Source organism: Oncorhynchus gorbuscha, unplaced genomic scaffold (genome assembly GCF_021184085.1).
Source record: "Oncorhynchus gorbuscha isolate QuinsamMale2020 ecotype Even-year unplaced genomic scaffold, OgorEven_v1.0 Un_scaffold_1037, whole genome shotgun sequence".
NCBI classification, from domain to species: Eukaryota; Metazoa; Chordata; class Actinopteri; order Salmoniformes; family Salmonidae; genus Oncorhynchus; species Oncorhynchus gorbuscha.
Genome location: NW_025745943.1, coordinates 127,501 through 141,598, shown reverse-complemented (window position 1 = coordinate 141,598; position 14,098 = coordinate 127,501). Strand labels below are relative to the sequence as shown.

At 38.7% G+C, this 14,098-nt stretch overlaps 1 protein-coding gene across 1 annotated transcript in view; it reads right to left on the bottom strand.

The window, feature by feature from the left end:
• Nucleotides 1-9,523: 9,523 nt before the first annotated feature.
• LOC124021071 (cytochrome P450 27C1-like) overlaps nucleotides 9,524-14,098 on the bottom strand; it is a 17,479-nt gene continuing 12,904 nt past the window's right edge. The window contains 2 exon segments of the mRNA XM_046336393.1: nucleotides 9,524-11,479; nucleotides 12,487-12,690. Coding sequence (XP_046192349.1) covers nucleotides 11,360-11,479; nucleotides 12,487-12,690 — 324 coding nt within the window. The 3' untranslated portion in view covers nucleotides 9,524-11,359.

Below are 14,098 nucleotides of genomic sequence, written 5' to 3'. Positions count from 1 at the left end.
GCCATGTTTATCTCCCAGTGTATTATAATGACATGTTTATCTCCCAGTGTATTCTGACATGTTTATCTCCCAGTGTATTATAATGACATGTTTATCTCCCAGTGTATTATAATGACATGTTTATCTCCCAGTGTATTATAATGCCATGTTTATCTCCCAGTGTATTATAATGACATGTTTATCTCCCAGTGTATTCTGACATGTTTATCTCCCAGTGTATTATAATGACATGTTTATCTCCCAGTGTATTCTGACATGTTTATCTCCCAGTGTATTATAATGACATGTTTATCTCCCAGTGTATTATAATGACATGTTTATCTCCCAGTGTATTATAATGACATGTTTATCTCCCAGTGTATTCTGACATGTTTATCTCCCAGTGTATTATAATGACATGTTTATCTCCCAGTGTATTCTGACATGTTTATCTCCCAGTGTATTCTGACATGTTTATCTCCCAGTGTATTATAATGCCATGTTTATCTCCCAGTGTATTATAATGACATGTTTATCTCCCAGTGTATTATAATGACATGTTTATCTCCCAGTGTATTATAATGACATGTTTATCTCCCAGTGTATTATAATGCCATGTTTATCTCCCAGTGTATTATAATGACATGTTTATCTCCCAGTGTATTATAATGCCATGTTTATCTCCCAGTGTATTATAATGACATGTTTATCTCCCAGTGTATTCTGACATGTTTATCTCCCAGTGTATTATGACATGTTTATCTCCCAGTGTATTCTGACATGTTTATCTCCCAGTGTATTATAATGACATGTTTATCTCCCAGTGTATTCTAATGACATGTTTATCTCCCAGTGTATTATAATGACATGTTTATCTCCCATGTTTATCTCCCAGTGTATTATAATGACATGTTTATCTCCCAGTGTATTATAATGACATGTTTATCTCCCAGTGTATTATAATGACATGTTTATCTCCCAGTGTATTATAATGCCATGTTTATCTCCCAGTGTATTATAATGACATGTTTATCTCCCAGTGTATTATAATGCCATGTTTATCTCCCAGTGTATTATAATGACATGTTTATCTCCCAGTGTATTCTGACATGTTTATCTCCCAGTGTATTCTGACATGTTTATCTCCCAGTGTATTATAATGACATGTTTATCTCCCAGTGTATTATAATGCATGTTTATCTCCCAGTGTATTATAATGACATGTTTATCTCCCAGTGTATTATAATGACATGTTTATCTCCCAGTGTATTATAATGACATGTTTATCTCCCAGTGTATTCATGTTTATCATGTTTATCTCCCAGTGTATTATAATGCCATGTTTATCTCCCAGTGTATTATAATGACATGTTTATCTCCCAGTGTATTCTGACATGTTTATCTCCCAGTGTATTCTGACATGTTTATCTCCCAGTGTATTATAATGACATGTTTATCTCCCAGTGTATTATAATGCCATGTTTATCTCCCAGTGTATTATAATCTCCCAGTGTACATGTTTATCTCCCAGTGTATTATAATGACATGTTTATCTCCCAGTGTATTCTGACATGTTTATCTCCCAGTGTATTATGATGACATGTTTATCTCCCAGTGTATTATAATGACATGTTTATCTCCCAGTGTATTCTGACATGTTTATCTCCCAGTGTATTATAATGACATGTTTATCTCCCAGTGTATTATAATGACATGTTTATCTCCCATGTTTATCTCCCAGTGTATTCTGACATGTTTATCTCCCAGTGTATTATAATGCCATGTTTATCTCCCAGTGTATTATAATGTTTATCTCATGTTTATCTCCCAGTGTATTATAATGACATGTTTATCTCCCAGTGTATTATAATGACATGTTTATCTCCCAGTGTATTATATCTCCCAGTGTATTCCATGTTTATCTCCCAGTGTATTCTGACATGTTTATCTCCCAGTGTATTATAATGACATGTTTATCTCCCAGTGTATTATAATGACATGTTTATCTCCCAGTGTATTCTGACATGTTTATCTCCCAGTGTATTATAATGCCATGTTTATCTCCCAGTGTATTATAATGACATGTTTATCTCCCAGTGTATTATAATGACATGTTTATCTCCCAGTGTATTATAATGACATGTTTATCTCCCAGTGTATTCTGACATGTTTATCTCCCAGTGTATTATAATGACATGTTTATCTCCCAGTGTATTATAATGACATGTTTATCTCCCAGTGTATTATAATGCCATGTTTATCTCCCAGTGTATTATAATGACATGTTTATCTCCCAGTGTATTCTGACATGTTTATCTCCCAGTGTATTATGTTTATCTCCCATGATTATGATGTTTATCTCCCAGTGTATTATAATGACATGTTTATCTCCCAGTGTATTCTGACATGTTTATCTCCCAGTGTATTATAATGACATGTTTATCTCCCAGTGTATTATAATGACATGTTTATCTCCCAGTGTATTATAATGACATGTTTATCTCCCAGTGTATTCTGACATGTTTATCTCCCAGTGTATTATAATGCCATGTTTATCTCCCAGTGTATTATAATGACATGTTTATCTCCCAGTGTATTATAATGCCATGTTTATCTCCCAGTGTATTATAATGCCATGTTTATCTCCCAGTGTATTCTGACATGTTTATCTCCCAGTGTATTATAATGCCATGTTTATCTCCCAGTGTATTATAATGACATGTTTATCTCCCAGTGTATTCTGACATGTTTATCTCCCAGTGTATTATAATGCCATGTTTATCTCCCAGTGTATTATAATGACATGTTTATCTCCCAGTGTATTATAATGCCATGTTTATCTCCCAGTGTATTATAATGACATGTTTATCTCCCAGTGTATTATAATGCCATGTTTATCTCCCAGTGTATTCTGACATGTTTATCTCCCAGTGTATTATAATGACATGTTTATCTCCCAGTGTATTATAATGCCATGTTTATCTCCCAGTGTATTATAATGACATGTTTATCTCCCAGTGTATTCTGACATGTTTATCTCCCAGTGTATTATAATGACATGTTTATCTCCCAGTGTATTATAATGCCATGTTTATCTCCCAGTGTATTATAATGACATGTTTATCTCCCAGTGTATTCTGACATGTTTATCTCCCAGTGTATTCTGACATGTTTATCTCCCAGTGTATTATAATGACATGTTTATCTCCCAGTGTATTATAATGACATGTTTATCTCCCAGTGTATTATAATGCCATGTTTATCTCCCAGTGTATTATAATGACATGTTTATCTCCCAGTGTATTATAATGACATGTTTATCTCCCAGTGTATTCTGACATGTTTATCTCCCAGTGTATTCTGACATGTTTATCTCCCAGTGTATTATAATGCCATGTTTATCTCCCAGTGTATTATAATGCCATGTTTATCTCCCAGTGTATTCTGACATGTTTATCTCCCAGTGTATTATAATGACATGTTTATCTCCCAGTGTATTATAATGACATGTTTATCTCCCAGTGTATTATAATGCCATGTTTATCTCCCAGTGTATTCTGACATGTTTATCTCCCAGTGTATTCTGACATGTTTATCTCCCAGTGTATTATAATGACATGTTTATCTCCCAGTGTATTCTGACATGTTTATCTCCCAGTGTATTCTGACATGTTTATCTCCCAGTGTATTCTGACATGTTTATCTCCCAGTGTATTATAATGACATGTTTATCTCCCAGTGTATTATAATGACATGTTTATCTCCCAGTGTATTATAATGACATGTTTATCTCCCAGTGTATTATAATGACATGTTTATCTCCCAGTGTATTCTGACATGTTTATCTCCCAGTGTATTATAATGCCATGTTTATCTCCCAGTCTATTATAATGACATGTTTATCTCCCAGTGTATTATAATGCCATGTTTATCTCCCAGTGTATTATAATGCCATGTTTATCTCCCAGTGTATTATAATGACATGTTTATCTCCCAGTGTATTATAATGCCATGTTTATCTCCCAGTGTATTATAATGCCATGTTTATCTCCCAGTGTATTATAATGACATGTTTATCTCCCAGTGTATTATAATGCCATGTTTATCTCCCAGTCTATTATAATGACATGTTTATCTCCCAGTGTATTCTGACATGTTTATCTCCCAGTGTATTATAATGCCATGTTTATCTCCCAGTGTATTCTGACATGTTTATCTCCCAGTGTATTATAATGCCATGTTTATCTCCCAGTGTATTATAATGCCATGTTTATCTCCCAGTGTATTCTGACATGTTTATCTCCCAGTGTATTATAATGACATGTTTATCTCCCAGTGTATTCTGACATGTTTATCTCCCAGTGTATTCTGACATGTTTATCTCCCAGTGTATTATAATTACATGTTTATCTCCCAGTGTATTATAATGCCATGTTTATCTCCCAGTGTATTATAATGCCATGTTTATCTCCCAGTGTATTCTGACATGTTTATCTCCCAGTGTATTATAATGCCATGTTTATCTCCCAGTGTATTATAATGCCATGTTTATCTCCCAGTGTGTTTATCTCTGATTATAATGACATGTTTATCTCCCAGTGTATTATAATGACATGTTTATCTCCCAGTGTATTATAATGCCATGTTTATCTCCCAGTGTATTCTGACATGTTTATCTCCCAGTGTATTCTGACATGTTTATCTCCCAGTGTATTCTGACATGTTTATCTCCCAGTCTATTATAATGACATGTTTATCTCCCAGTGTATTATAATGCCATGTTTATCTCCCAGTGTATTCTGACATGTTTATCTCCCAGTGTATTCTGACATGTTTATCTCCCAGTGTATTATAATGCCATGTTTATCTCCCAGTGTATTCTGACATGTTTATCTCCCAGTCTATTATAATGCCATGTTTATCTCCCAGTGTATTATAATGACATGTTTATCTCCCAGTGTATTCTGACATGTTTATCTCCCAGTGTATTATAATGACATGTTTATCTCCCAGTGTATTATAATGACATGTTTATCTCCCAGTGTATTCTGACATGTTTATCTCCCAGTGTATTCTGACATGTTTATCTCCCAGTGTATTCTGACATGTTTATCTCCCAGTGTATTCTGACATGTTTATCTCCCAGTGTATTCTGACATGTTTATCTCCCAGTGTATTATAATGCCATGTTTATCTCCCAGTGTATTATAATGACATGTTTATCTCCCAGTGTATTCTGACATGTTTATCTCCCAGTGTATTCTGACATGTTTATCTCCCAGTGTATTCTGACATGTTTATCTCCCAGTGTATTCTGACATGTTTATCTCCCAGTGTATTCTGACATGTTTATCTCCCAGTGTATTATAATGCCATGTTTATCTCCCAGTGTATTATAATGACATGTTTATCTCCCAGTGTATTCTGACATGTTTATCTCCCAGTGTATTATAATGACATGTTTATCTCCCAGTGTATTATAATGCCATGTTTATCTCCCAGTGTATTCTGACATGTTTATCTCCCAGTGTATTATAATGACATGTTTATCTCCCAGTGTATCATAATGACATGTTTATCTCCCAGTGTATTCTGACATGTTTATCTCCCAGTGTATTCTGACATGTTTATCTCCCAGTGTATTCTGACATGTTTATCTCCCAGTGTATTCTGACATGTTTATCTCCCAGTGTATTCTGACATGTTTATCTCCCAGTGTATTATAATGCCATGTTTATCTCCCAGTGTATTATAATGACATGTTTATCTCCCAGTGTATTATAATGACATGTTTATCTCCCAGTGTATTATAATGCCATGTTTATCTCCCAGTGTATTATAATGACATGTTTATCTCCCAGTGTATTATAATGTCATGTTTATCTCCCAGTGTATTATAATGACATGTTTATCTCCCAGTGTATTCTGACATGTTTATCTCCCAGTGTGTTCTGACATGTTTATCTCCCAGTGTATTATAATGACATGTTTATCTCCCAGTGTATTATAATGCCATGTTTATCTCCCAGTGTATTATAATGACATGTTTATCTCCCAGTGTATTATAATGACATGTTTATCTCCCAGTGTATTATAATGACATGTTTATCTCCCAGTGTATTCTGACATGTTTATCTCCCAGTGTATTATAATGCCATGTTTATCTCCCAGTGTATTCTGACATGTTTATCTCCCAGTGTATTCTGACATGTTTATCTCCCAGTGTATTCTGACATGTTTATCTCCCAGTGTATTATAATGACATGTTTATCTCCCAGTTTATTATAATGCCATGTTTATCTCCCAGTGTATTATAATTACATGTTTATCTCCCAGTGTATTATAATGACATGTTTATCTCCCAGTGTATTCTGACATGTTTATCTCCCAGTGTATTATAATTACATGTTTATCTCCCAGTGTATTATAATGACATGTTTATCTCCCAGTGTATTCTGACATGTTTATCTCCCAGTGTATTATAATGACATGTTTATCTCCCAGTGTATTATAATGCCATGTTTATCTCCCAGTGTATTCTGACATGTTTATCTCCCAGTGTATTATAATGCCATGTTTATCTCCCAGTGTATTATAATGCCATGTTTATCTCCCAGTGTATTATAATGACATGTTTATCTCCCAGTTTATTATAATGACATGTTTATCTCCCAGTGTATTATAATGCCATGTTTATCTCCCAGTGTATTCTGACATGTTTATCTCCCAGTGTATTATAATGACATGTTTATCTCCCAGTGTATTCTGACATGTTTATCTCCCAGTGTATTCTGACATGTTTATCTCCCAGTGTATTATAATGCCATGTTTATCTCCCAGTGTATTATAATGACATGTTTATCTCCCAGTTTATTATAATGACATGTTTATCTCCCAGTGTATTATAATGACATGTTTATCTCCCAGTGTATTCTGACATGTTTATCTCCCAGTGTATTATAATGACATGTTTATCTCCCAGTGTATTATAATGACATGTTTATCTCCCAGTGTATTATAATGCCATGTTTATCTCCCAGTGTATTATAATGACATGTTTATCTCCCAGTGTATTCTGACATGTTTATCTCCCAGTGTATTATAATGACATGTTTATCTCCCAGTGTATTATAATGACATGTTTATCTCCCAGTGTATTCTGACATGTTTATCTCCCAGTGTATTATAATGACATGTTTATCTCCCAGTGTATTCTGACATGTTTATCTCCCAGTGTATTATAATGACATGTTTATCTCCCAGTGTATTATAATGCCATGTTTATCTCCCAGTGTATTCTGACATGTTTATCTCCCAGTGTATTATAATGACATGTTTATCTCCCAGTGTATCATAATGACATGTTTATCTCCCAGTGTATTCTGACATGTTTATCTCCCAGTGTATTCTGACATGTTTATCTCCCAGTGTATTCTGACATGTTTATCTCCCAGTGTATTCTGACATGTTTATCTCCCAGTGTATTCTGACATGTTTATCTCCCAGTGTATTATAATGCCATGTTTATCTCCCAGTGTATTATAATGACATGTTTATCTCCCAGTGTATTATAATGACATGTTTATCTCCCAGTGTATTATAATGCCATGTTTATCTCCCAGTGTATTATAATGACATGTTTATCTCCCAGTGTATTATAATGTCATGTTTATCTCCCAGTGTATTATAATGACATGTTTATCTCCCAGTGTATTCTGACATGTTTATCTCCCAGTGTATTCTGACATGTTTATCTCCCAGTGTATTATAATGACATGTTTATCTCCCAGTGTATTATAATGCCATGTTTATCTCCCAGTGTATTATAATGACATGTTTATCTCCCAGTGTATTATAATGACATGTTTATCTCCCAGTGTATTATAATGACATGTTTATCTCCCAGTGTATTCTGACATGTTTATCTCCCAGTGTATTATAATGCCATGTTTATCTCCCAGTGTATTCTGACATGTTTATCTCCCAGTGTATTCTGACATGTTTATCTCCCAGTGTATTCTGACATGTTTATCTCCCAGTGTATTATAATGACATGTTTATCTCCCAGTTTATTATAATGCCATGTTTATCTCCCAGTGTATTATAATTACATGTTTATCTCCCAGTGTATTATAATGACATGTTTATCTCCCAGTGTATTCTGACATGTTTATCTCCCAGTGTATTATAATGACATGTTTATCTCCCAGTGTATTATAATGACATGTTTATCTCCCAGTGTATTCTGACATGTTTATCTCCCAGTGTATTATAATGACATGTTTATCTCCCAGTGTATTATAATGCCATGTTTATCTCCCAGTGTATTCTGACATGTTTATCTCCCAGTGTATTATAATGCCATGTTTATCTCCCAGTGTATTATAATGCCATGTTTATCTCCCAGTGTATTATAATGACATGTTTATCTCCCAGTTTATTATAATGACATGTTTATCTCCCAGTGTATTATAATGCCATGTTTATCTCCCAGTGTATTCTGACATGTTTATCTCCCAGTGTATTATAATGACATGTTTATCTCCCAGTGTATTCTGACATGTTTATCTCCCAGTGTATTCTGACATGTTTATCTCCCAGTGTATTATAATGCCATGTTTATCTCCCAGTGTATTATAATGACATGTTTATCTCCCAGTTTATTATAATGACATGTTTATCTCCCAGTGTATTATAATGACATGTTTATCTCCCAGTGTATTCTGACATGTTTATCTCCCAGTGTATTATAATGACATGTTTATCTCCCAGTGTATTATAATGACATGTTTATCTCCCAGTGTATTATAATGCCATGTTTATCTCCCAGTGTATTATAATGACATGTTTATCTCCCAGTGTATTCTGACATGTTTATCTCCCAGTGTATTATAATGACATGTTTATCTCCCAGTGTATTATAATGACATGTTTATCTCCCAGTGTATTCTGACATGTTTATCTCCCAGTGTATTATAATGACATGTTTATCTCCCAGTGTATTATAATGCCATGTTTATCTCCCAGTGTATTCTGACATGTTTATCTCCCAGTGTATTATAATGACATGTTTATCTCCCAGTGTATTATAATGACATGTTTATCTCCCAGTGTATTCTGACATGTTTATCTCCCAGTGTATTATAATGACATGTTTATCTCCCAGTGTATTATAATGCCATGTTTATCTCCCAGTGTATTCTGACATGTTTATCTCCCAGTGTATTATAATGCCATGTTTATCTCCCAGTGTATTCTGACATGTTTATCTCCCAGTGTATCATAATGCCATGTTTATCTCCCAGTGTATTATAATGCCATGTTTATCTCCCAGTGTATTATAATGACATGTTTATCTCCCAGTGTATTCTGACATGTTTATCTCCCAGTGTATTATAATGACATGTTTATCTCCCAGTGTATTCTGACATGTTTATCTCCCAGTGTATCATAATGACATGTTTATCTCCCAGTGTATTCTGACATGTTTATCTCCCAGTGTATTATAAGGGGGGGTCCCTTCTAAATAATCAATGTTTCCGTGTCCAGCAGACCTCTTTATTCCAGCATGAGCGAGGAGGGTGTGGCTTAGTTGAAATTACAACAATTCCAGTAACAAGTGTAAACAGTTAATTAGTTACCGTGGACTTTATAGAAACTGGTCGGGCATTTTAGTCTGCTAATCATAGATGAACATCCAATTCTCTTCCTTACGGAGTTAAAACAGGGAGACTCGGTTCGACCCGGGCACCTTTTGACCTCATTTCACTGCTCAGAGCAGTACGACACCAAAATAACAATACACTTTCTAAATACCTTTTCCCATGAGGTTTCCAGATCTGGAGTCTCTATTAAAAACCTTTTTCCTCATCAAACAGAAGGAACCTACGGTCTACGTATTTCTCTTCTCTTCGAACAAGCCCGCTCTCCATTTCAATCTTTTCTTCTTAAATACGGTCTCTCTGTGGTGCTTCCTACATACAGTATAAAACAACACAGTCTCTCATCACGTGACCAGGAAACAAGTCCAGGAAGAAACCCCCCAAAAAACAGTTGGAACAATTCAAGGTCAGTCAGAGAAATAAAAAAAAATACCTTTTAAGCATATAAGGATTGTAAGAGATTTGAAGAAGTGCACTGGGTTAGAGTCTGTGTGCTCATTTATGACCTAAACAGACAAGTTATTCCAGTCTCTGTTTGAAATTGCATAGCTAGTCTATTTTAAACACCAGATAAACCAATCTACTTTAAAAAAATAAAAAAATGTATTTAGGATAATGTCAATCTAACGAGCCAGGAAACTAAAAGCAACATTATAAACGATGGTTTTGGTTAGTTGCTAGCTCGTTAGCCATTTCAAAAATGACCAGCACATATCTGACAACACTTTTGACTATAAACCAACTTTAAATCGTCATGACAACTTTTTAAATCATTCATCGTTGAAAAAGGAAGACTTTAATCAAATAACAAATGAAATAGTCTGTAAAGCATTTTGTAGATATAACTGCACAGGTTGTTAGCTAGCCAGTTTTTTTCCCAGTTTTTTTTTCCCATTTTTTTTGTATAAAAAAATTAATTAATCTGCCAACATTCCATTCAAACACTGCAGCCAATCCACAGCCAGACACTGCAGCCAATCCACAGCCAGACACTGCAGCCAATCCACAGCCAGACGCTGCAGCCAATCCACAGCCAGACACTGCAGCCAATCCACAGCCAGACACTGCAGCCAATCCACAGCCAGACACTGCAGCCAATCCACAGCCAGACGCTGCAGCCAATCCACAGCCAGACACTGCAGCCAATCCACAGCCAGACGCTGCAGCCAATCCACAGCCAGACACTGTGCTGAAGTCAGTTGATAACAGGAAGTTGTAAAAGTTGTAAATGAAACAAGTATTGATATTGTATGTATATATAAAAAGCTGACACTTATGGTCTGTGTACATCCTGTATCTTAGAGGCTGTTTACACAGAACAATAGCATCTGGGTACAGGATGGTATAAACCTGCCTTACGACAGTCTGTCCGTTATTCTCCCATTTACCTCCTCACTAGAGAGATAAGGAGAAGAAAGGAGTTAAACAGTGTATCTGTCCAGGGTTGTCTGTCGGCAAACCGCAGGTTGATGGGCGCAGTAGGACAGAGGACGGCCGTGGGTTTTGGTCTAGGGTTGTCTGTCGGCAAACCGCAGGTTGATGGGCGCAGTAGGACAGAGGACGGCCGTGGGTTTTGGTCTAGGGTTGTCTGTCGGCAAACTGCAGGTTGATGGGCGCAGTAGGACAGAGGACGGCCGTGGGTTTTGGTCTAGGGTTGTCTGTCGGCAAACTGCAGGTTGATGGGCGCAGCAGGACAGAGGAGGGTCGTGGGTTTTGGTCTAGGGTTGTCTGTCGGCAAACTGCAGGTTGATGGGCGCAGCAGGACAGAGGAGGCCGTGGGTTTTGGCTTTGATTTCTTCTGTGACGGGACACAGCCCAATCTGGAACCTCTGGATCAGCTGGAGGAGAAGAAGAGACAAACACAACCGGTATTAACCAGCTGGAGGAGAAGAAGAGACAAACACAACCGGTATTAACCAGCTGGAGGAGAAGAAGAGACAAACACAACCGGTATTAACCAGCTGGAGGAGAAGAAGAGACAAACACAACCGGTATTAACCAGCTGGAGGAGAAGAAGAGACAAACACAACAGGTATTAACCAGCTGGAGGAGAAGAAGAGACAAACACAACCGGTATTAACCAGCTGGAGGAGAAGAAGAGACAAACACAACAGGTATTAACCAGCTGGAGGAGAAGAAGAGACAAACACAACCGTTATTAACCAGCTGGAGGAGAAGAAGAGAAACACAACAGGTATTAACCAGCTGGAGGAGAAGAAGAGACAAACACAACAGGTATTAACCAGCTGGAGGAGAAGAAGAGAAACACAACAGGTATTAACCAGCTGGAGGAGAAGAAGAGAAACACAACAGGTATTAACCAGCTGGAGGAGAAGAAGAGACAAACACAACAGGTATTAACCAGCTGGAGGAGAAGAAGAGAAACACAACAGGTATTAACCAGCTGGAGGAGAAGAAGAGACAAACACAACAGGTATTAACCAGCTGGAGGAGAAGAAGAGACAAACACAACAGGTATTAACCAGCTGGAGGAGAAGAAGAGAAACACAACAGGTATTAACCAGCTGGAGGAGAAGAAGTCACTCTATTTCTGATAGAAGAAGAAGACTAAGTCATGCAGAGACCTTCATTTTGGGAACAACAGTGTCACTGGTACAGAATAAGATGAGAAAATCTATTGTCTATTTGAGAAGGGATCAAGATCACCCAAGATACTGTTGTCAGAAAAATACTCTGTGTGTGTGTGTGTGTGTGTGTGTGTGTGTGTGTGTGTGTGTGTGTGTGTGTGTGTGTGTGTGTGTGTGTGTGTGTGTGTGTGTGTGTGTGTGTGTGTGTGTGTGTGTGTGTGTGTGTGTGTGTGTGTGTGTGTGTGAGGTTCCCCCACCTGTGTAAGAGCCAGGTGCATCTCCAGTTCAGCTATCCTCCTGCCGATGCAGCTCCTGATGCCGTAGCCGAACGGGATGGAGCCGAAGTTATCCACCCGGTCCGTAGCGTCCTTCCTGATCCAGCGGTCTGGACGGAAGTCATCAGCCCCGGGGAAATTCTCCTCGTCCATGGAGGTAGAGTAGTGACATAGAGCCAACTGGGTCTGAGGAGGAGAGGAGACAGGGAGGATATGAGGAGAGTCTGAGGAGGAGACAGGGAGGATATGAGGAGAGTCTGAGGAGGAGACAGGGAGGATATGAGGAGAGTCTGGGTCTGAGGAGGAGAGGAGACAGGGAGGATATGAGGAGAGTCTGGGTCTGAGGAGGAGAGGAGACAGGGAGGATATGAGGAGAGTCTGAGGAGGAGAGGAGACAGGGAGGATATGAGGAGAGTCTGAGGAGGAGAGGAGACAGGGAGGATATGAGGAGAGTCTGAGGAGGAGACAGGGAGGATATGAGGAGAGTCTGAGGAGGAGAGGATACAGGGAGGATATGAGGAGAGTCTGAGGAGGAGACAGGGAGGATATGAGGAGAGTCTGAGGAGGAGAGGAGACAGGGAGGATATGAGGAGAGTCTGAGGAGGAGACAGGGAGGATATGAGGAGAGTCTGGGTCTGAGGAGGAGAGGAGACAGGGAGGATATGAGGAGAGTCTGAGGAGGAGACAGGGAGGATATGAGGAGAGTCTGAGGAGGAGAGGAGACAGGGAGGATATGAGGAGAGTCTGAGGAGGAGAGGAGACAGGGAGGATATGAGGAGAGTCTGAGGAGGAGAGGAGACAGGGAGGATATGAGGAGAGTCTGAGGAGGAGACAGGGAGGATATGAGGAGAGTCTGAGGAGGAGAGGAGACAGGGAGGATATGAGGAGAGTCTGGGTCTGAGGAGGAGGAGGAGACAGGGAGGATATGAGGAGAGTCTGGGTCTGAGGAGGAGAGGAGACAGGGAGGATATGAGGAGAGTCTGGGTCTGAGGAGGAGAGGAGACAGGGAGGATATGAGGAGAGTCTGAGGAGGAGAGGAGACAGGGAGGATATGAGGAGAGTCTGAGGAGGAGAGGAGACAGGGAGGATATGAGGAGAGTCTGAGGAGGAGAGGAGACAGGGAGGATATGAGGAGAGTCTGAGGAGGAGAGGAGACAGGGAGGATATGAGGAGAGTCTGGGTCTGAGGAGGAGAGGAGACAGGGAGGATATGAGGAGAGTCTGAGGAGGAGAGGAGACAGGGAGGATATGAGGAGAGTCTGGATCTGAGGAGGAGAGGAGACAGGGAGGATATGAGGAGAGTCTGAGGAGGAGAGGAGACAGGGAGGATATGAGGAGAGTCTGGATCTGAGGAGGAGAGGAGACAGGGAGGATATGAGGAGAGTCTGGGTCTGAGGAGGAGGAGGAGACAGGGAGGATATGAGGAGAGTCTGAGGAGGAGAGGAGACAGGGAGGATATGAGGAGAGTCTGGGTCTGAGGAGGAGAGGAGACAGGGAGGATATGAGGAGAGTCTGAGGAGGAGAGGAGACAGGGAGGATATGAGGAGAGTCTGGGAGGAGAGGAGACAGGGAGGATATGAGGAGAGTCTGGATCT